Here is a 24,620-nt window from a genome sequence, read left to right as displayed (position 1 = left end):
TGGGTATGTCTACCATACAACTCATGGCAGCTCTTTCTCATTCCCCCTGTGACATTTAATAAATGGCTGTCACCTCAGAAGTTGATTAATGGCAAAGTCCCCTTTGCTAAATGTCAAAATCCTCATATGTTAAGCTCAGTTTCAGCAAAAGAACAGTGTAAAGATACAGTATGCAGCAGCATACCAACAACAGTCAGAGACCTTTTTTGTACAGTCTGTCAGAAACGTGGGGTAAAAGTAGGAGTGACATTTCCACAGCACGATGACCATCGGAGAATATATCACAGTTTCATGGTATCACTGTCTACAGTTTTACAGAATCATTATCAGTTACAACCAAGGTTTTTTTGGGTTGAACACTTGAAACCTTTTTTAAAATGTAAGTAAGGGTAAAAAGTCAACTTTTCGGAGCAAATGCACATATTGATAACTTTCAATTAAACTAACACAGTATACTGCAAGACCGGTATATCACTGCAACCCTAGTAGAGAGTGTTTGATGCACAAAGAATGGAAACAAGTGAAAAAAACTTTCGGCTTGTGAGGGAAAAGTTTCTCTACTGTTGGATTGGCCATAGATGTAGACAGAAGTAGTCAAATTCTGCATTTTTAAGTATCACTAAAGACCTTGAAGCACAGAAGGAAGGTATCATTTTCTGACACAAAGCAGAACAACCATAATATATTTTGAACTGGCTGTTACCACACATTGTCTATGGACCTGAAGATCTGTTCTTTACACCCCAAACATCCCGTCACAGCAGTGGACTTTGTTGTTATGCAAACATTTTAATACAAAGCTAGAAAAATTAACTTTTTCCCAGAGAATAGCATGGACTCAGAAGCAGCATCAGCAGAAAGTGACTGTGGCTGATGAGGTGGAATGATCTGTTAAGGGTCAGTGGATCCTTGTACCTCACTCCAACATCCTTACATTAGTACCAAAACAGCTTTGTTTCATTTATTCAACCTTGTCACAGAGGCACACCGTGTTTCAGTCTTGAAATGCTTCCGCACCAGACTTTGGTTCATCTCAAAATAAATTTCATGCATGAACGGCGCTCAACAGCCTCCAAAAATATTGCAAATGTAGTTGCAGTGTCATCTCAGTGTTACAAACCCTGACAGCATTACTCAAGACTGATGTGGTGGTTTTGACAAGGGTCTGGATTAGGGATGTCGGGATTAAACAGTTTTGCTATAAATGTGGTTTCATTATTTAATTAATCTTCTAGTTGATTGGTGAGTTAATATGCAATTGTCCTATCAAATTCTCATTGGTCAGAAAATCACAGTGTTGAAGTCAGCCACTACAGGAGAGGCTGTCTCCAGATGTTTAGTCTTGCACATGTTTAGTGGTTTCTTTGTCTGAAGAAAATCAATCCAGGACAGACCAAACGTCTTTGAGAAATCTACAGGTCCACTTCCAAATGTCAATAAGAGTGTTTACTGGCTGTGAACAGACTTTCACTGAAATGGTTGTGAGGCTGCGGCCACTCGTCCTGGTGAATAGTTGTAGTCCTACATCTCTTGTTGCACCTTCAAAGGGCTTGCAATGTGTTCTCAAAGTTTTATATCCCAACTAGGGCTGGACCCCCCCCCCAGCCCACCCCCACAACAAATATTCGCATTTCATTAGCGCCGAATATTTTAATATCAAAAAAGGTATTAAGTTGTTGGTGCCTGCTATTAGATTGTTTCTTTGATTAATGAGCTAATCTCATTTCTTCAACAAGTAAATTGTTTTTTTTGCTTCAAATGCCTTACTGTAGATAGGACTGATTCCTTTCTCTCTGCTAATTTCACCCTTTAGCCTTGTTGTTAATTACATTGTTGTGGCTGTGGAAAAGCCTGAAAGAGAGTCAGAACCATTTCACCATGATATTTTGCGGTTTGCCCTTTGTTTAATCCATATTTACTGTTATCAGTGGGTCCAACTTTCTTTAATTAACGTTCTTTCAGTGTGTGTGATTAATAACCCTTCCTTGGCCTGTTGTTACCAAAGCCTCTCCCCTCTTTGTGTTTACAGGTTCTCATCACAGGCCCAGCCGATACCCCATATGCCAACGGCTGCTTTGAGTTTGATGTGTATTTTCCCCAAGACTATCCCAACTCACCTCCGCTGGTCAACCTGGAGACAACCGGTGGACACAGTGTGCGCTTTAACCCTAACCTCTACAATGATGGCAAAGTGAGTTGCAAAAGACTCAAAGTCTGTTAATGTTAGTCTTCAGTTAAGGAAATGTAAACTAATGGAGGCTTTGATCTTTTTGATCCCTTTAAACCTTTAAGAACTAAGACTCTGAATAATAAGTGACATGACTATCTACTTTGACAGAAAAATACATACTGTGCATATTAGACATGCATGGATTGGCACTGATGATCTAGAATAAAAACCATTACTACTACAGCATTCATTCTTTTTCGCAGCAGAAAGCTAAGGCTTAGATATTTGAAGTTGTACGCGTTTGACGATGTCATCATGTTACGTGACGCATGACGGAAAACAGGCTGGCAACTCGCACAAATGCCGCAGCAGATCGTTGTCTACATGATGCTCCAAAAAACAATCTAAAATAAAAGGTATAATAGCTGGAACATTCATTCTTTTTTGCGGCCGAAAGCTCAGGCTTCTGTCTTTAGCGGCGTCATGTTGTACACTTTTGACGATGTCATCATGTTACGTGACACACGGCAGAAAACAGGCTGGCAACTTGCGGCGATGATAGAGTATTAACTGCGTAATGGCCGCAGAAGAACTTCCTGTTTACATGATGCTCTATAAAATAATCTAAAATAGAAAATATAATGGATAAAGATCAACTCTTCCTGCAGCACAAAGCGAAGGTTTCTGTCTCTCCTGTGACCATACTGAACATTGATGACGACATCACCCTACATGATGTACAGTGCAATTGTTGATGAAACTATCACAACGCTTTATAGCTAAGACATGTGGTTACTTCAAATGGAGTGAAAATCTACAAAAAACTGCCTCAGGCTGGAAGGCTTGATTTCCTCTGACTATAGAGGGAGCTCTGGCTGTCCATCAAGAACCCAGTATGGTGTTGAAGTGTCAAACTAACCCAGTGTATCTGAAGACATTTATTGTCAGATTTTAATTAAATTTGACATTTAGAAGTGGACATCCCTCGAGGATATGTTAGAATATGTAAAGCTCTCGCTTTGTGGTCCTGGCTTCCTTCAGCTGAGGAGTTGGGGTCAAGGTGCCAAAGCTCAAACCCATCTGTGGCACCTCATTAGACAGCCAGTCCACATGTATTTTAATAATTGGCTCAGACAGATGCTATTACACATACATGGGGCTGGGGTTCATCTAGGGGGAAGCAAGCTGTCATTCAGCATGCTATGGATAGATAGATGATGATTAAATGGAGGAATAAAAAGTTATATGCATCATAAAAAGCTTATTGTTGAGGGGTGTTTAAATTGAAGTGGCGGCCTTCTGGTCTTACCCAGCTGTCAACCATGCAACAGGTTTGAATTGCATCAGTACATCAATGTGATGCAGCCGCAGCGTGGTAAACCGTCAAATCAACTATGGCAACAGTTCTCATTAACAAACAAAAGGGTTATTCAATAAAGTTAAAGGTTGAATATGTAGAATGAGCAGAACAGCGCCTTCTAGTGTCTCAAGATCACAGTCGCAACAACAAAAAATAATTCCAGCAGTCGGGTTGCCAGGTTGGTCAGATCCGGCCCTGTAGCGTACAGGAGACCAGAGTCTGTTTGAGCCTGTTTGTACCCATCCCCTCCGGCAAATTGCAAGTATTGCAGTGGAGTTTGACTGACAGTTACTGTTAGCTGTTAGCCGTTCCAGCTAAGTAAAGATGTAAGTGATGTTAGCGATCAAGGAGAAGCGTAGCCATTTGGGCATGCGTTTGAATGGCGTTTCTCTCCTTTCTCTCAGTCCATGGAGTGAATGCTCGCCCTATATTGACTCTGGTTTTTGCCCGTCTCCGCTCACTCAGCTGCTGGGACAAATAACGCCCCCTTCACTGAGGCTCCGAAGTAGCTGCAGGATTGGCAAACTCCATTTCAACCAGTGCCAGCCTACAGTAGCTGCACCCAACAACAGACAACCCTGGCAACCAGCAACGCCCAACGCTATTGGCTGCTACCATGGAAACAGAACATGACAGAAAGTCATTGTCAAACCAGTCAAAAAAAAATTAAATATTAATTCAGAATAAATATATTTTCTATGGAAAAGTAATACTTTCATTTTGTACCCCTCAAAACGCCCCATAGGTGTATTTTTTTTTTTTAATATAGCTTTTGATAAAAAAAATCCCCATATTCAACCATTTAAATAGGAACAAAGAGAAACTGCTTAATTTCAACGCATGTGATTAAGTCCAACCCAAAAATGGACTTAAATCAACATCTCATTGTTTTTCTTCTGTATGTTTCAACCAGGTATGTTTAAGTATCCTCAACACATGGCATGGAAGACCAGAGGAGAAATGGAACCCTCAGACCTCAAGTTTTTTACAGGTGAGGTGAAGATCAATCACTTCAAGTCACCTGTCTGAATGGATCAACAGGGCTGTTGTCACAGGCTATAGTTCATGGCTGCACTGTCATTACACTGCCAGGGGCTTGGTATTGTGTTTTAACAGCTGACATGAAGGATCTCTTTGAAAGCCAAGTTATTTCTTTGCTTTGGTGACAGTGTGTGGGTGTTAATCTGAAAATCTTGTTTATTTACTTGGCCCTGATTTAAAGTCTGTAATCTGAATTTAATTAATAAAAAATGAATTCCCTTTTTTTTTTAGACCGTGTATTTCTAAGACAAGCCTGAACACTGAACATTCTAATATTTTTACTTCTTTATTATGCTTTACCAAGATCTATTGTAGCTAAACTGTAAAGGAAAGGGGACATTTTGAGACTGGCTTGGCAAAAGGAGGAGGGTATGTCATGTGTGATGAAGCATATGTTTACCATTGTGCACTTTCTGTCAGGTAATCTGCTTAGAAGAGTTTTTATTGATATTTGTGGTTTTACACTGTAAGCCAATATTTTTTGCCTGCTCCATCAGCTGCATTTCTGCTGTGTATAGGCTGAGTTGTTGTAGAGCTACAGATTTAAAGAACTCAATTGTTTTCCTAATGTTAATTATGGGTAGGGGAATATGTTTGCTCACAAAGCCTTTTAAATAAAAATAGAATCTAACTGCAGACATTTGAAACTTCATTCAAAAACATTTGATACAGCCCTAGTAATAGATATTCTAGGACTGTATAGCAATATATAATGTATAGCACTATGGGACTACAAGGTGTCCAACATGGGGCTATAGGCTTAGATAAACTCACAAACTGTTGAACAAGGCGCGATGTCACAGCATTATTGGGTGGTTTGTATGCACACATTTGCATTCAAGTGAGCTGCATCTGTAGGAAATGGACCCCTCCTACTTTTTTTTTTATAATTCCCTCATTTGCAGGGTTGGACAGTGCATAGAGATGTCTCCATTGATTATCATTCCAGTTAGCTTGCTGTGGATCAATAATGGAAAATAAGGGGGTTGGTGAATGGGAGACAGGGGAGTAGGCCTGGATCAAGTGCTAATCAACCGGGGTGGATATCGGCTCTGAACCTGGCAACCCAGTTTAAGACAGACACATCACAACAGTTGAAGGTCATTGGTATCCACTTGATGGAGCATTTCAAGTGCACATCACCCAGCTCCCGTGTGGCTGGGGCCAGCAGGCAGGCCTCCAAGTCTGATCGTCATTGTTGGTAATGTAGTGGCTTGGAATGGACGGAACGATGCAGGAGGATGTCCTGAGTCTCCTTGAGATAGACCAAGGCATTAATCGAGCTGTTAATACAGATATATTGAAGGATATCTCTTTATGGGTCCAAAATATTCTTTGCTTTTGTCACTCTCTTCTAAGTATCCACCACTGCCAAGATTATGTAAGAGGCTTCAGACGTTGAGGACACTGAGAGGATGACAGTGTAATTCACCAATAGATGGAGTATACCTAACTAGTTGGACACATGAATTGTATTAGAATGTCTTCTTTATCTCAACCCTTCTGGAAACCAGACCAGACTTTCTTTAATATCATTGAACTGTTCACAAAGGGATTTTCTATTTGGACCAAACTAGGAATCTTTTCATAACATAATTCCATTTCCCCCTGCCTCTTTTTAAATGTGTCAATCTGCTGTAGGTGCTAGTGTCGGTGCAGTCCCTCATTCTGGTGGCTGAGCCCTACTTCAATGAGCCAGGGTACGAACGCTCCCGTGGGACTCCCAGTGGCACTCAGAGCTCACGGGAATATGATGGCAACATCCGGCAGGCCACTGTCAAATGGGCTATGCTGGAGCAGATGCGCAACCCCTCACCATGCTTCAAAGAGGTAGGAGTCACTATAGTGCGAGGTGATTTTCTTTGTGTTTAAAAGGATATTAGGATACTTGTTCAGACCTTTCAGATGCCGTTGTTTGTGAAAACAGAGGTACTGCACTGGCATGGATTCATTCATTCATTCACTGAGCAGTACAATGTAACTAACAAAACACGTGTTTTATTTCCTCACACAAAATGCTTAAAGAGGACCTATTATGCTCTTTTCTGACCTATGAATGTAGTTATAATGTTTTATAGTCATGTTTAATAAAACCAAAGCGTCAAATAATGAAGTACTTGCATTTAGACGTGAGCCCTCTGAACGCTGGGGTGTCGCTCGCTATTAGAGATTTCTTCGAATTTCCGGCATTTGTAGAAGAATTCTGACTTCCCTATTGGTCATGCTGCTACACAGAGGCTCAAACTGTAAGCTGTAAGTTCAGCCACTTTTCTGCTTTTTTGTTGTTTATTTTGGAGGTTAACCTGTTAAAGCTAACGTTAGCTCAAACAAAGCCTGCCACACAGAGGTGCTGCAGCAATGGACAATATGAGAAATATAATGTATTTTTTGAATGCAAGTTAAAAGCATTTAAACCCATAGAAGTTGACCTGGAAAATACAAATATGATTCTGAAAACTAGCATCAAAGGTCCTCTTTAATAAAAGCAAACTGGATCACCCGTATATCGATTAGTTAGCAAAAGAAAGTATGAGCCCCTGTCTTCACTACAAGCTAGTAAATGAGTCACTGCTTTTGGTCCTTTGAAGAGACAGTCTATGTTTTAGGCAATACTCTTTTATTTTATTGTCTTTCACTTCCACTCTCAATAGCGTACAAAGTTTCAATATTACAAAGAATCATTCGCATAATGTATTAGCTACACACCTCTGCCCTTCTTATTATACATATTTCATATTTCCACCTCTTTAGTCAAGAAACCAAAAGAGGAACGAAAAGCAGCCTCTCCTCCTGGAGAGTTGTTGGGGCACGCTATCTGATAATAAATCTCCTTCTTATTAATTCCTTAGTAGATGACATCTTCTGGGGGTTATCCTATCCCTCCTCCCCCCTCTTTTCCTCACAGTTTTTTGATATAATGTGATCCTTTAAATGGTCTGCGGTGAGATGGATGTGCCGGGGAAGATAGTCTTTCAACCTGCTCATCCAGAAATGTCAAGAAAAAGGAACGAAGGAAGAGGAGCACCTTGGAGAGGAAATTAGAGAGGGGAGGGGGCGAACAGACAGTGAGAAAAAAAGTTATCCAATCATCTTGACAGGATATCATGAGACAAACATTGACTGTAGAAACACAGAAATAGGGTGATATCATGCATGGGTTATTAAGGCCTAACATTCCAAATATTGAATGACTTGAAGAAAAGATGTATGTATTGTGATTTATCTGAGCAGTATTTAAATTACTTTCTATTTATTACTCTCCAAACCTATGTGAATGGTGTAGATGCTATTGAATGTGAAATATTTACCAAGTATAATCACAATCATGTTTCTACAACCCCAAATCCAATGAAGTTGGTACGTTCTGTAAAAGGTATAAAAAAAAAAACAATACACTGATTTTGAAAATCCTTTTTAACCTATGTACACATCTCAGCGAGACTTGCTCCAAGCGCTCCCTGTAGGCACACAGCCACAACGCTACGCATGCTCCTCTTCGCTCTTCTTCGTGGGTTTTTTGAATCCTCTTGGCAACTGTTCGCTGAGCTCCGCTCTTTTGTTGTTCTCAATCGTTTCTGTCTGGTTAAATACATGGTTAATCCCCACATCAATGTCTCTTCCTACTCTGGAAAAAAAGAAAAGGTGACACAGAAAACCGTCAGTTCACCAGAGAATGGACAGAAGTTTTAGTTTCTGTCACTGTGAAGCCTGAGTTTACTCTGCAGCCATGTCTGAGTGTAAAGAGGATAAGCTGAGAAGGCATTTTAATAAAAATCATGCTACTCTGCATTTATGTTACGTTCATTTGTGTCAGTCCAGTTTTTGATGAATAAACTAATGTTTCATACAAAGTATGTAGTAGTAGTTGTAAGCCTGGTAAAGTAACTAGTAACTGAAGTAATCACGTAAATGCAGTGCAGTAAAAAGTAGAATATTTCCACTGATTTGTAGAGGAGTAGAAGAATAAAGTAAATAAAATACTCAAGTAAAGGACAAGAGACTGAGTGAAAACCTCTTGTTCACAGGTATGTTCATTTAACAAGGATTGTTTTTGACAAGCTTGTTGCACTTTGAGGTCATGACTAATATTTACATTGATAAAATAAAGACAATATATGCACTCCTATGTCACTGAATTGTTTTACAATATCCATTAATGCGATGCTCATGTTTTTACGGCCCCTGATGTAGCCTTTATTCAGTCAGTTCAGTGATTGCTGTTTTGCTGTTTGTGCGTATTTTAGTGAAAGAAAACCTTTTTTCTTCAATTTTTCGAAGATTTGATAATGTAAAAGTGTTTATATTCTTACCTAGAAGGCAAACAATTGTTTACCTTTTTGCCAAATAAATATATAAACGCCTAAATGCAGCAATGTCTCTCCTACTGTTTCAAAAAATTTCACTTCACTTTCATTTAAGATTGTTACAGTAATCCCTAAACAAGCTGCCTCATTATTTCAGTTTTTGCATGATTGCATGACATGTCCTTAAGAATATCTGATAAATAATTAATCTAATTATTAGGATATAGATCTGATACATGGTATTTTTAGAATCTAAAAGAAACCGTGATAAGAACCGAACAGTGGATTTTGTGAACCGTTCCACCTTTCATTATTAGAGTATTTCTGATTCTGATAAGTGTTTGGGAACTGAGGACACTAATTGTTGAGGCTTTGTAGAGCTCATGCTTGATATACGGCTTCCGTTTTTTAACAGTCCGGGGTCTTCGTTGTCGTATTTTGAGCGCCATAAAGCTGGTGTGGACTGCAGCAGCCCAGTCCAGTACCAGCACTCACACGTGCAGAATGTGTCTTGGCTTTGTCTTGCTGAAATAAGCAGGGATGTCCCTGAAAAAGATGTTGCTCCTGGCAGCAGATGTTGCTCCAAAACCTGTATGAACCTTTCAGCATTAATGGGGCCTTCACAGATGTGCAAGTTATCCATGATGCCATGGGCACTAACACACCCCCAAACAATCATTGATGCTGGTCTGGATGGTCCTTTTTCTTTCTTTTTAGCCCAGAGGACACGACCTCCATGATTTCCAAAAACAATTGTAAATACGGACTCTTCAGACCACAGCACGCTTTTCTACTTTGTGTCAGTCCATCTCAGAAGAGCTTAGGTCCAGAGAAGCTGGCGGTGTTTCTGAGTCTTGATATACGGCTTTCTCTTTGCCTGGTAGAGTTTCAACTTGCCCATGTAGACGTAGATGAACTGTGTTAACTAACAATAGTTTTCTGAAGTGTTTATGAGTCCACATGGTAATATCTTTACAGAATGATGTTGGTTTTTAATGCAGTGCTGTCTGAGGGAGCGAAGGTCACGGTCATTCAATGTTGGTTTTCAGCCTTGCTGCTTACATGCAGAGATTTCTCCAGTTTCTCTGAATCCTTTGATGATATTATGGACTGTTCATGATGAAATCCCTAAATTCCTTGCAATTGTACATTGAGAAATGTTATTTATTTTTTATGTTCTCAAAGTGGTGAACCTCGCTCCATCCTTGCTCTTGAACGACTGAGCCTTTCAGAGATGCGCCTTTTATACCCAATCATGACACTCACCTGATTTTAACCTGTTCACCTGTGGAATGTTCCAAACAGGTGTTTTTTAAGATTCCTCAACTTTCCCAGTCTTTTCTTGCCTCTGTCCCAGCTTTTTGGGAACGTGTTTCAGGCATCAAATTCAAAATGATTTGCAAAAAAACAATCTAGTGTTTATAAGCCAGTCCTCTCCGTTAATCAACCACTCGAACACGACCTGACCCACAAACTGCCAACTTTGTATGTTATATTAGCACAGCTGTCATTAGAGAGAAGGAAGAGACGGACATGTGCTGCGGCACTTGCGCACCAATGTGTATGTTCGAAAGAGGGAGAGAGGAGAAGAAATAGTGGTCTATTGCACGCAATTTTTCTGTTAATTATAAATGACTTAGGCTATCCTGGACTCTGCTTTGTCACTTTTTTGACCATTCTCTGGGTCATCTACTGTGTGTTGTTTCTCCGTGCCTGCTTTCACATTCACACATGCTGTTGGGACTCTGTGACTACGTCCGCTGCCGGCTCAGAGGCGCAACAGATCTGACCAACCATTCTGCTGCCATGCCTTTCACACATAAGGCTGGGTGTAAAAAAAGGTGCAACAGCTCGGCAACAAACAGGCAACACGAGAGGGGCTACAGTGCAGTACTCTGCTCAGGCTACAGTGAAGTACGTGAGAATGATGAGTTTGCTGTGAGTCAAATTTTTTTATCTGCAGTGTGAGCAGATTAAATACTTTACTCCCCAATTTATCTGACAGATTTAATAACTTTGCAGATTCAAATTTACAAAACAGAATATAATTAATAGATAATGATGGTATAAGTTATCTCAGCTAACTAGAAAATCTCAGGGCGGTCTCTAGCTCACCTGGTAGATGTGCACCAAGGGTAGGCTGAATCTGACCAGCTTCCCTTGGCTGAATGTCATCCCCCCTCTCTCTCCCCCCTTTCCTATCGTACTACACAAGTCCTGGCAATTCAAGGCAAAAAGCCCAAAAAATCTTTAAGAGAAAAAACGAACTAGAGACCATCTTACGGTGGGATCACTGTGACGCCATCTATCTGATCACACCCATCTTTGAAGTTGACCTTCATTTCTGTCTCAACTACACACCTGTATAGTTTTGCTTGTGACACTATCGTGTTGACAAAATCTGTCCGCAGACACTCAAAACCCCCTCTGGTAAAAAAAAAAAAAAAATAGAATATTGTATTGATAACGTGTGTTGATGCCCCCCTACGGAAATAATGACTATAATGAATAATAACTGCCGGCATCAAGTGTAATTATACTGTTGACAGATTTATCACAAGCCTGAATCCAGAAGGTACCGACTGATAACCTTTAAGTTGATAGACCCAAAATAACAAGTTTAACTGGAAGGTTAGTCACTCCCTGAACAGCCCTCAAGCTAACAGCAAACTAGTATGTAATAATGTAGAGGGACTCACCACTCCACAGAACCAGTCTTTTCAAATGTCAAAATGATACAAATTTGATGTTCCTTGTTTGAGGAGGATAAATCTTTGGTTAAGAATAAAGATCATGGCATGCAGAAGGCCTAACCAGCCAGCAGCCAAGCATTTAATGTGGTAGTTTGGCCTTCAAGTAAGCTACGGCTAAATTACGACTTAGCTGGTGACATTTGTCATTATGGCAGGCAAAATCAACAGTCACCATCAAACTTTTTAAAGCTTATTTAGACAATAATGATGATGAATAATGAAAATTGGACTCTTCATTTACAGCTAGTACAACCATAGATACAAGAACAGACAGGTATATGGTAGACATGCATAGTTGTCTGTTTCATTCCATTTGCTATAACTCCCATGTGATTGTCAGTACTGCTCTGCATTTTCTATGTAGCCCCTTGAGTCTTGTACCCCTATTTTAATGGAATTTTAGAAATATGCACTGCATATCCACACAGCAATGAAGTCACTTGGACAAAGGTAAAAGCAGACGTGATCTTGGATTTCTTTCATTTATCAAGGAATTAAGCAGAACCACAGGTTTTCAGATGCATTGTAATTTTTAAAGATTTTGTTCAGGATATGGGTCAAATGTTCTGAGTTGGAGTATTATTATACATAGTAAACATTATTCTCTTCATGCTACCACCACCATTGCTGCTTGTATTTCTGTGGGATTTTAAGGTGAAATATTATAACTCTATCTGGCCTTTGCACACCAGGCAATGCTGGAATTAAAGGAAAAAAAATTAAAAATGGGTCAATGTCATTACCCAGCCAGTGTGTGAAATGGACCGTTGGACCGAGAGATATGGAGGACATGGCAATGCCACCCGGCTGAGCATTACATACACACACACACACAAATTCAATTAAGCTTGGTGAGATACTCTCGTGCTTTTCTCACTTCTGGCCTTTTAGCACCTTTAAGTCCTCAGCTTTGGCATGGACTAAGAGAGGAAGTCAACCAGCCATGAGCAATTGATTTAGTAGTTGTTGCCTCCTTGCGCATAACCATATAGAATTCTGTTTAATCCAGTTCAAGGTTGTGGTATTTCATTCCTACATTTTCTTAAATGCTAATGCTTGATGTTTATATGAATGAAAACAAAAGAAAGGGAAATCCACTGTGAAAACTTCAAAACTGATGTCACCTAATGTGAGGAAAACATGTCTATAAGTTCAAATAGTCTCCTGAACAGTGTTAAGAGCTCATTGAGGGCCCATCCACACAGAAACGCGTTTTCCTATAAGCACACGACATTAGTATCGCTTTGGCCGACCATCAACGCGCAGTCAGCGTTAATGGAGCCTGAAAATGACACTTTAGAAACCAAGTAAAACGCCCCCCATGGCCTTGTGGTCTGGACGGTGAAACGTCATACTTTGTTAAACGATACCGGCATCGCTCCACTTCCGACCTCTAACCCCTCGGTGTCACATAACAACATTGCTGCTACGTGAGAGGAGAGAGACGGACCCATAGACTGTTTACTGAACTGGACTCTGAGCTACATACATGGGAATGAATGAGGCCGAGCACAGATTTCTCCTTTTCCCTGATTCTCTGAATAAGAAGCTAAACTGCTCTCTAGTCTCTTTTTATAAATAAAGGTCTAAGAAGGTGTGAAAAATCTCAAAATGTAGTGAGAAAGTGGCGCCTCCCAGCAGCACCCTCTGCTTGTTGAGGACACTAACTGCAGAGTGATTGGTGCATCAGAGTCCAAAACAGCACAAAAGTCTCCACTCACACCAGAAACAGTGACACATTTCTCTCTAGGAAGGAGGAGGATTTGGGAAGTCTCCAGATTTGTCTCTTCTTCTCCGTTGTTGGTGTATTTCTGTGGCAGTTACAGCTCCACATCCAGGCCTGACATGTGAACTACAGCATTTGGAGTCGCTGCACCTGGTTTCCAGTGGACCCAGAGATTTCTTGAGTCGAGGCCGTGTGGACGGAAAACTTAAGAATGACGGAGAAAAAAAAGGTTGTTTTGAATCGTGTGGACATAGCCTAAGGAAGTAGTAAAATAACAGTTCTGTCTTAAGAAGGCCAATCAAGAGGCACATTTACAAATCCAATCGGTGCATCCTGTAGCCTCTTTGCTTATGTGAGCATTCATTCCAAACATGAATCCAGAGCAGTGAAAATGTTAGAAGTGCACAACGTCCAATCAAGTCTGTTTCTAGTGTAACTTGGACATTGATGTTGACGTATGATATTTATTGGAAAATCATATGACAGTTTTTATCATTAGTATTCCACACAGGGAATGCTTACTGCTTTGGTATTCTTTTGGTAGTTCTCTTTTTCGATGGGTTATCATGAGAATCACACTGAAGCACCTTTTCATGTCATTCGTTCAGACTGATACTGTGTTCATGTTGGTCCATTTCTGTTTGGAGGGGATGTCGATGACAAACAATTAATCGAGTTACTCGATTAAAAAAATGCATCAAGGCCTCAATAATTCGTTTAATTCCTATCGCACGCGTTATGCGGCCTGTTCAGCGCAGGGATCATTGTTCCACAAGGACTGTTTTTGCAGATGCACACCACTACATCCGGAAAAAGCAGAGGATAAGTTTGGGATCATTTCACACCTAAAGAGAAGCCAATATGGTGCAATGTGTCCATTGTTAACTAGAACTGTCTTACCACAACAGCACAACATCCATGATTCAGCGTCTGAGTTGAAAGCAACCTGTTATTAACGCCACTTCGCCGAGCACTGTTCCGGTTTAAGGAGGGCAGTTGCCGTAGTGACGGATAAACAGGAAGAGAATGGGTAACATTAGCTGTCCTCATGAATGCCTCTGTTTAGTTTTTCATTACAATGTTAAACATAACGTGACCTCCCTGATCAGTCTTTATAATTTTGTTTGAGTAAATGTGTCAGTGGAGTTTTGTTCGTTGCTTGTTGTTGCAGTAAACAGGAAGAGGGTGTGTTCTTCCTGATAATATCTTTCTCTAATTCATTTTCTAAACTATTTATCTTTATAACCTGTTTAAGTAAACACTTGCGTGAGGTAGAATTTTATTCACCTCTTCAAATTGTTTAAATAGTAACTTATTCATGGTATATTGCGAGTTTGTTGCCTTCAACACAAGTCGTCTCTCTCTCTCTCTCTCTCTCTCTCTCTGTCTCTCTCTCTCTCTGTCTCTCTCTCTCCCTCTCTCTCTCTCTGTCTCTCTCTCCCCCCCCCCCCCCCCCCCCCTCTCATGCATACGTTCAAGCTCAAACAAACGCACACACACACACACACCCCTCTGTTAGGTTACCACACCAAATAGGCCTACCCCAGACATAATATATTTTTTCGCAAAATTATATATATATTTTTTTTCGATTAATCGATGGAATAATCGGTAGAATACTCGATTACAAAAAGATTTGATAGCTGAAGCCCTAATAGACTGCTTCCGTGTCCTCACACAACGATGTTTTCCAAAGGTCCCTCACAGAGGGCAGTGATAAACTATCAGACAGCTCAAACATACAGTCAGACAGGAGACTTTTCCTGAATGCATGTATGCTTGTTGAACATACATTATTATTATTATTATTTGGCTTACATCTGCTGTCCTTGGTGCTAAAGATGCAGTCATGTCTGCTGACACGGTGGTCCCCGCTGCAGCTCAGCTGATGTGTCTCTAGACTGATGCTGTCAAGTCTCTCACTTGCCCAAGTACATCCCGTCACACTTGATGAGGCAGCATCTTTAGCACTTGACACTAAAATGTGGCAGTTGTATGAGTGGGAGTGAGAGGCATCCTCTCAGTTACCTGTCTTGATGGTCGAGTGCAGATATTTGATGTGTATTTCAACCAAAGATATTTTCAATAGTCGATGTTGACTTTTGTACTTCACTTCGTTTTCCAGTTTCACATGTACCATAGTATCAAGCCCATCTCACAGCTCTGTAGAAAAAGCCCTTATGTGACATGTAATGACAGTTTGAAAATCATTGCCATGCCTAATATGTACCACATGAGCAGCTCTCCATTCTTTGGCTCCCACTGTTGTTTCTGTCTGAAAATCCAGTACATCGTGATATGTATGGTTCCCTACTGCTGTCCCTCTAGGTCTTTGAAGGCTGTCTTTCAGAAGGACTGAAAATCAATAGTTGCTCAGCCTGTCCTAAAAGAAACCTTCAATATGAACCAGTTGGCCTCTCTCCTGCTGTAGGTGTCTGATTTTCTGTACGGCTTCGTCAGAAGCCTCCATGTCAACCTTTGCTCTGCCAGCGGCTTGTTTTTGATGACTAACAGAGCAGACCTTCCTTAAAAACTCAACTGGGATTATTTGGTGATTCATAGGAAATGTCAGTGGAAAAGTGGGTCGTCCTCTATTCGAGAGATTGGCGGTTCGATCCCCAGCTTTCCCCGGTCCGAATGTCAAAGTGTCCTTGAGCAAGACACTGTACCCCAATCATGTGTAAATGGGTGTGATGTGGTGTGAATTCTTAGATTAGATGCTATGTAGATGTCCTCTGCCATCTGTGTGAATGGGTGAATATATAAGTACAATTCCATTTACCATGCATGTTTCCATTTTGGGTTTACTCACAGATTTCCTTCAACTGCACAAAAAAAGGTTATGTTTACATTGATTAGTGGGATCCAGTTGCGTAGATACTGTGTGTGTGTGTGTGTGTGTGTGTGTGTGTGTGTGTGTGTGTGTGTGTGTGTGTGTGTGTGTGTGTGTGTGTGTGTGTGTGTGTGTGTGTGTGTGTGTGTGTGTGTGTGTGTGTGTGTGTGTGTGTGTGTGTGTGTGTGTGTGTGTGTGTGTGTGTGTGTGTGTGTGTGTGTGTGTGTGTGTGTGTGTGTGTGTGTGTGTGTGTGTGTGTGTGTGTGCGCGCGCAGCTTGGCAATATTCACTGACTAGGTGATCATCCTCAACGTGATGTCTGGAGGCCATGCTCATATGGATTTAGAGCTGCACTCAATGAACAGTTAACAGCTGAGCAGAACAAGGAAATGTGTGCAGAAACACCTTGATTCTCACACTAATCCTTCCCATTCACTGCATACAGTATCACACATGACACTCTCACACGCAGCACAAAGTGGTAGGAAGCTTTCCTGACATCGAATAGGACTGTTCCGATGAGTACTCTTTATGGCTGCATTATTGATTGGTTTTAGAGACACATCTTTGCCAAACTCACTCTACCTCTTCTGAAAGCGTGTGCATTAGGGTTAGTACGTTTCCAAAAATGACACATCTTCTGTTGCGGGAGCAGAAGCATACTATCCTGGGATCTTGACTGAGGGGCCGTCCACACCAAGACACGCTTTGCAATAACCGCTAAAATTTCTTCTTCTTCTTCTTCACCATATGACTAATCACATTCCCATCAGCCTCAGCTGTACTTAGTTGCTACCGACGAATGCTTCTGACATACTAACAGCGTGGAGGCAAAGCTCAGACAGTAAACATGTGTTCCGTTTGTGTAACTTGAATTTACAGATAAACGGCCCAATTTTCAGGTGCCCGGTCCTCCATGTTGTTCTCTTCTCGTTTCGTCACTTAAATCCACCTCAAAAACAACGCTGATTGGTTCGGTTGCTTAGGCAAACTTCTCCAGATTTTCTCTGTTGGACATTACCAGACTGATCTGAGAGAAATACAACGGACCTCAGAGATCAGGATGGTGTCATAAGGCTCGGTTGCTGTTTCAAGGAGATAACATAGTATTGTACCAAATAGATGACAGTTTGTTGCGTACAAGCCATTGAGTCTGTGCTGTTTTCTTTCCAGTATGTGAGAGTTTCAGGGCTTAGGTCAGTGCCAGTAAGGCAGGTACCTAAAGCCTCAGCACTCTAGTCATGGGATACTAAAAAAAATAAGAATTAGGAACTTTTTAATGGCCGCATGATTTAGTCTCGTCCTTGACCCTTCATGTGTCGAGCGATTCCACATATTCATTCCTCGGCTGCTCTTCCTCCCTCAGTTGCCCTGTGGAATAATGAGTGGGCAGCATTACCTCAAAGGTCACTAGGTTTATCTGCCAGCTGGGGCTCTCCTTTAGAGAACCTCATCTCCGACTGCACATTTGAGCTGAATGTACTTGAATGTACATTTCAGTGTCTGTGTGTGTGTGTGTGTGTGAGTATGTATTTCCTGAAAGGTCATTTGTCTAAACACTCTCCGCCCTCATCTAATGTTTTCTTCATGATCACGTTGCTCATGGAGCTTCCTTCCATGCTGTGATCGATGGACACGTCTAAATACCTAAAGTTAAACGGCTGCTGGCCCTCGCCACATGGAGCCCCCTTCAAACCACGTCTGATCATATCCATGCGTAAGGTCAGGCATCTGCTTCTGTCGTTGGTTCTTATGGGTTGTATGCAGTGTCTCCATTCCTGTACTTTGTCTCTTTCTCAAGAAATCAGCAGCTGATCTCACCATGATTTCCATACATCAGTGACCTTGAAACATTCCCTCTCAGCTGAGGACCATCGCCCACCTCACTGACTGTCTCTTGAGAGGTAGAGGAAGCTGGTGTGGGGGGGGGGATGGAAGCAGCGACAAAAATGGAATGAAGATGAGGAGAACAGAGGGATATGCAGAAGGGAGAGAGAGATTAAAGCAGTCCCCAAATTCTTTCTGCTGCCTCTCTGCTTCTCCTCCACGGGTAAACACATATCAACAGTCACCAAAATAACTAATCCACTCCCTCCACCAGCAGAGCAGCAACTACAGACACATCCACTACAGCACTTGCTGCATACTGATTGCCCAGCCCTGGCGACTGTTGCTAGGAAATTGACTGGACAGGGCAGGAAGCGGGGGCTTTGAGTGTAGATGATTGGCATCAGCCTCTGAGCAGTGTGTGTTACATATGATGTCAGAGTTACTTAAGCACCCTTGATAATAAACAGCCCCTCAGTAATGGAGAGATGAAGAGAGAAGTTAATCATTGTCATTTTAAAAGAGGAATTTATATGCTGTGTTTAGCACATGCTTCATTAGAAACATCACAGAGGGAGTGGATAGAGTCGTCACAGAGACACTGATAAAAGACATGAGCTGTCACAGGATGGCCCACTAATCAGCGTTCCTACACAGATAGTGAAAAGTCTTCTCATGTTGTTGCTACATTCATGGTAAACAGATATAAAATGATTATCATCTGCAAAATGTTTTTTTTTAACTAAAAGAACAGTGATGACATGGACGTTTGGTCGGATTGCTTTTTATACGGCAAATACTCAAACACCCTGTGGAGGAACAAGACTGCAGTGCAGTGGCGTTGCCCAATTTAACATCCTATGCATTAAACACATCATACAGATAGAAAACGTTGACTCAAATAATCTGCACGTTATCTCTAGATGAACTAAACCATCCACAGTGCACTGAGAGCACTTTACCTGGTAGCATTGTGTCTCCATGAAAAGTGTTTTCTTTTTATATTATTTTCAATGGAAGAGCTGCGTATTTACACCCTACTACAAGCACCAACTTAAAACACTGCGCTTTTCACGGTCACTGTTCTTACCCAGCCATCCAATCACAGTGGAGGAGGGGCAGGATAGATATGTTAACACAAGAAAAACCATCACATCCTGCATGTACAAGGGCTGAGCAATAACGGCAGAGAAATGAATCCTGCTGCACCGTATGTTTTTACATCCGCAGATATTCCAGTATCACAGCACAGCAGCGGGATTCTTGTGTTATCGCCAAATAATGCGGGATCAAGGGATCTCAGCCTTTTGGAAAAAACTCCTCCCCTCCAAAGCATTCTGGACGTTTCTGTTGGGCCTTTTCAGAAGTCCGCCTGACATTTTCAGCTGGCTTTCCATGCTTTTTTGGATACATGGCCTTATGAAAGTAACACTGGCGATTGCAACACCTTGCTGGTGTTCTGTTGGTTTTCAAACGCAATGGTGTTGCGTTGAAGTCTACAGCCATGCTAGTTTTTATGCGCAGCATTGCTTTGTGCTAAATGCTAACGTTGGCATGCTCACAATGACAATGCTTATATGCTGATGTTTAGCGGGTGTAATGTTTGCCGTGTTTACCATCTTAGTTTAGCATGTTAGCACTGTTAACACAAAGTACAGCAAACACTGATGTGAATGTTATAAGTCATACAGGTATAGTATATAATTATAAACCAAACCAAATTAAACAAATTGAAACTCTGACCTGATTGTAACATCAGAGGATCATCAAAGGTATTCCATCGCTGCCAAAGGGGGACTGAACCAATGTCTTAACCAAATTTCATGGCAATCCATCCAGTAGTTGTTGAGATCATTAAAAATCGTCAACTTCTTGAAGAGTCAGGGGATCATCAAAGTCATTAGGATTTATAATCTAGGAACATGAATATCTGAACCACTCTTTCAAAAAGATGTTGAGAAATGTTAGTGGATTATTGAACATTTTGACCCGCTGGGGTGAATCCTACCAATAATGGATAATAATTAGATTAAAATAAGCTGTAAGTAAATTATGCTCTACATTTCAGGCTTGTCAAGCTCTAAATGTCACAACTGCACTCCAAAGACTATAGAAGTTGTCCTCATTAACTAAAACTTTTTTCAATTTACAGGATAGAAGGCTGCCTTGGTTTTGTTGCCTGGTGGTTGACCACTGTTGTCATGTGTTTTCAGGTAATCCACAAACATTTCTACCTGAAGCGAACAGAGATCATGTCTCAATGTGAGGAGTGGATCGCTGACATCCAGCAGTACAGCAGCGACAAGAGGGTTGGCCGTACCATGTCTCATCATGCTGCTGCACTAAAGGTAATGTTTTTAAATATACTCACTGTATTGAAAATGCAGGGTCGCTATTATGGGCTCTTAGACTTCAAAACTGAATATAAAAAATGATAGATGTAGCCCCCATAATGTCATCCCTTGGTTGGTGGACTACTGTTTTGAAGCATTTGGCCATTGCCATCTTGTTATTTTGGAGCCAGAAGTGACCATATTTGTACAAGAGAGTGGGGCTGGGGAGGAGCCATAAGTCGCTGTGAGTGCATTCACAAGCAGTTTAAAAACCTTATTATATTCGGGTTAAGGGCATACTCCGGTTTCTTAAACACCATGTAAACACAGTACCCCGGGTAAAATCAGAGTTCTCATACCCGGCTAACAGACCTAGAGAACTCTTTCTGTTCCCTGATTATTCATGCGTGCGTGTCTTCGCATGCTCCCCACTCTGAGGCAGTGGCTTCTGACCCTAAAATAGAATAAACCAGGAAGCAACAGCGCCGAAAACAATGTGAAAAAACAACAACAATAGAGCGTTATCCTTTAAACCGAGAGAGAAATTCACCATGCAAAGGAACATCACTACCAAAGGTGAACAGGGGAAAAAGCCATATTCAGTCCAGCTGTATGTTGGCAGAGCTCCACCTACTGTACCGGAGGAAGAGTTACTCCGTCATTTTCCCATTCAACCCCCTCTCATGTATACGTGGGGAACTTCAATTATCAGATTATTACCCTAACCGGGGTAAAACCATTTTCAGGTTACTGATGTCCATGTAAACGCACTGAATGATGCTAAGCTAAACCCTAAAGAGGGAACCTTTTACCAGTTTTCAACTAGCTGATATGAGTCATCCAGTGGACTTTTGCCGGCAGGTGAGTTCATCTGAATGAACAGCAGTGAAACAGAGCTGGTACAAGCAAGGTGCAACATCAAACACTGATCAAGACATTTTTAAGGCGACCCAAACAATACACTTAACTTTGATGAAGTGAGAACTAAAAAATGGATTTTTCAAGATCCAAAGATTTGCAAAGGTATTTAGTTTATAAGACCCACTGAATTGTAAAGAGTCATGCTAACTGATTAGCCAAGGGCTGCATTACTATGAGGTACAGGCTAATGTTAAACCTACGTATGCTACATAAGAAACAGCATTATTGCAAAGGATTTTTCCACGAGCCATCCAAACATCATGTAACATGTATTTCAGTATGACAGATGAAAAAAGAAAACATTAACTCGTTCAAACATTTGGATGTTGTTAATATACACTGGAGATCGAAATTGGAGAACAAAATATTAATACTTGATTTATTCGGAATTGTTCAAAATTTGATAAAATATCAACTGTGGCGATACCACTGCTGTACTAGCATGTTTGTCTTCAACAAAACCTTTATTTAGTGGAGAAAAAAAAAGTGATCAAAATGAGAGAACAGTTACCACTGTGTCAGAAGAGAAGATTTCAACAATGTTTTCTTCTCTAGGATTCAAAAATGAACAGGAAGTGTAGAGGCCACAGCTTTGAATGACTTCAGCACGTCTGCACCCACAGGACATCACTAGTTTCTCACACTGCTCTGGTTTGATCTGCGTCCATTCTGACTCAGTCTCTTCCACAGTTCACTTCCACTAGTTCACACTATTTTCCAGAGATTCTGCTGGACGTAAGACAGTGAGGTACCGGTAAACACCTCCGTACCGACCAATTTTAGACAACAAAAGGTGACAGTTAGGGTCGGGCATGAAAACCGCTTGGTAAGGATTAGAAAAAAAGGCTGTGGTTCAGTGTAGTACGTCCATGAATGAGCGGCACTGGGACATGAACGGCCACCACCCGGGAAATTAACTCTGCTCTCCCGATTGAAAGTCCTGCTGCTGCTGATTTCAGGATTTTCTGAATTGATATTGAACTGGGAAATATTATATCTCAATGCACTGATGAATCAACAGAAGAAGCCTTGAAACTTGCGATTGAGACCATAAACTCATTAGGAAATGTTTACTGAGGTAATAAATCCAGTGAGAAGTAGGCTCATTTTCTCATTGACTTCTATACAATCAGACTTCTTTTTGGATCCAGTCCCCCCTCCCGCTGGACCGCCTATAAAGTAAAGACTGAAGCCAGGTTTGCTGTTTCCGTGCTGTTAAAGAAAGGTTGATACAGAAAGCAGACTGTATACACACTTTGTGTTTGAGCCCTCATGTCCTGCTAATTCAGAGTGAATCGGCTGCAGGGGACAGCAGGCTCTTGACAGGTCGCCTTGTGTCATGTCCCCAGCCCAGTTCCCACCGTGACACACATAAGAGCTCGTAGCATACACGGATACAAACACTCAAACAAAATAACCTCCACCCACTTCCAATGTGTGTCCTGTCTCTCTGGCAGCTCTCATCTCTCCTCCCTCTGGCAGATAAGCACAATGAATCCTCTGTGAATAATGACAACAGCCAGGTGCTCATCACTGAAGATAACTCTCTAGACTCTTCTATGTTTGACAATAAAAGAATGTTTCTCCATTCTGCATTTACTCCAATCGATGCTGCGTGTCAGCCGAGAGGTTTTTTATAGGAGTAAAGATTTTCTTTTTTTGCCATTTTGTCTGAATGTAAGAATTGGCCCTTTTAAGTAGCTTTTAGGGCTGAGCCACAGTCTCAATAATTGGCGACTTTGGTTTAGGTCCAATATAGAAAGGCCAAATTTTTCATTTAACAGTTGGCCATGTTAATAACAGTGTGTTTGTTTTTGTGTGTTGTCCCTGCAGAGACACACGGCTCAGCTCAGAGAGGAGCTTCTGAAGCTGCCCTGCCCCGACGGTCTGGAACCCGACAGCGACGAGTTCTCCGAGAGGAGCGCAGCCCTCATCCTCAAAGAGCTGCCCAGTCAGGACGCAGAGAAGCCTGGTGGCAGTCAGGACAGCCACTGCAGTGAGGGCCAGCTATGAGTCCCCACCCTCCCAACCCCTTCCTTCCCAGCATCTCCGACCCTCCCCTCTTCTCCTTCCTCCTTATGATGATTATTACTCCCGGAAAGACTTGATGGCTTCAGAGCACAAGCCACCACTTTGTCAATATTTGTATGTAAAGATCTAATAGCAGAATAGCAGGGGGTATGGGGAGCCAAAACGCCATGAGATGAACTATGAAGTATGCTACGCCCTTATTGAAAACAGTCGACAAAAATTTTTATTTACCTGTAAAAGAGTGTAAACATTTTGTGCTTTTTTCCAATTGTGAAATAACCACTGATTGGTATGTTATTAAACTTGTTTATGTATACATAATGGCAGAGAAAAAATACAGATTATATAAGGGAAAGTACCTTAACAGAAGAATGTTTACTGAATGTTAATTTCCTTTTTTTTTTTTCTTTTGACTGTTAGAGCGGTTGTAACCAAGGATATTGGTCATTCTTTAAGGATACTATTTAAAAAGGGGAGAAAAAGAAAACACACACGTAACAGAATCTGAGATAAAAAGCCCCTCTGGTCATCCATTGCTTCATTTGATTTCTCTTCAATCATATCCACTTGAATAAACGCTGAGATGGACATTCTTAAATGCTATGTTACCCCTTTTACAGGCTCCAAATTAAAAGCACCATGCTCTGGATAAACATTTGTTGCCTCTAAGAACTTCTCCATGACCGTTTTCCATCGACCATGACCGTAGATCATAAGACTGTCATAGCCACGTGGCAAATGTATTTTGAAGGCTTGTGCATGTGTGTGTTTTCTGTGCGTGTGCAACAATCTCCAGTGAGATACAAAGCTGTGATGTGCCTTTGATCTACACCATACCACCAAATACTCCAACAGAGTACCTTTACTGATTCCTTTGCTATTTCTACAAAATTAATAATTCTGCTCTCTGACATAAAACAATCGGCTTTGATCCTTTTTTATTATGTTGATTTTCAGTGAACAAAAAATGCACTTTCTATTTTACTCACTCCTTAGAACAGTCACATACTCCTTTTGCTAGGACATTAAATGGAGCTTGAAAGTCTGGATTGATTATGCGAACGCTTTGTGTGTTGGGACAAAGAGAGAGAATCTGAGCAGACATGTCCCTTTGAAAACAAGTTGTTGCAATAATGACGTCAGTGTCGTGTGTCAAATGGGGATATAGAGGGAATACTTCCTCATTGTCAGTGCTTTCTAGTTTTTATGAAAGTATTAGGATTCATCTTTCAGGCGTATTCATCTGCTGTTTCAAAAAGAGATGCAAGTTTAGTTTCAGAATGTCTTTCCAACTTGTAAAATTCAGCGGTTAGTTTAAAAG

General features: G+C 41.1%; 1 protein-coding gene across 3 annotated transcripts in view; it reads left to right on the top strand.

Moving 5' to 3' along the window:
* Window positions 1–24,181, top strand: part of birc6 (baculoviral IAP repeat containing 6) — a 142,922-nt gene extending 118,741 nt beyond the window's left edge. For all 3 annotated transcript variants that reach the window (XM_083922527.1, XM_083922528.1, XM_083922526.1), the window contains exons 69-73: window positions 2,030–2,191; window positions 4,444–4,521; window positions 6,213–6,401; window positions 20,228–20,362; window positions 23,102–24,181. In XM_083922527.1, the coding sequence (XP_083778653.1) occupies window positions 2,030–2,191; window positions 4,444–4,521; window positions 6,213–6,401; window positions 20,228–20,362; window positions 23,102–23,281 (744 nt within the window). In that variant the 3' untranslated portion in view covers window positions 23,282–24,181. The remainder of the gene's footprint in view (window positions 1–2,029; window positions 2,192–4,443; window positions 4,522–6,212; window positions 6,402–20,227; window positions 20,363–23,101) is intronic.
* The last annotated feature ends 439 nt before the right edge of the window (window positions 24,182–24,620 follow it).

This window comes from Echiichthys vipera (genome assembly GCF_963691815.1).
Source record: "Echiichthys vipera genome assembly, chromosome: 11".
NCBI classification, from domain to species: Eukaryota; Metazoa; Chordata; class Actinopteri; order Perciformes; family Trachinidae; genus Echiichthys; species Echiichthys vipera.
The sequence above is the reverse complement of the archived record's forward strand: the minus strand, read 5'-3'. Positions and strand labels throughout refer to the sequence as shown.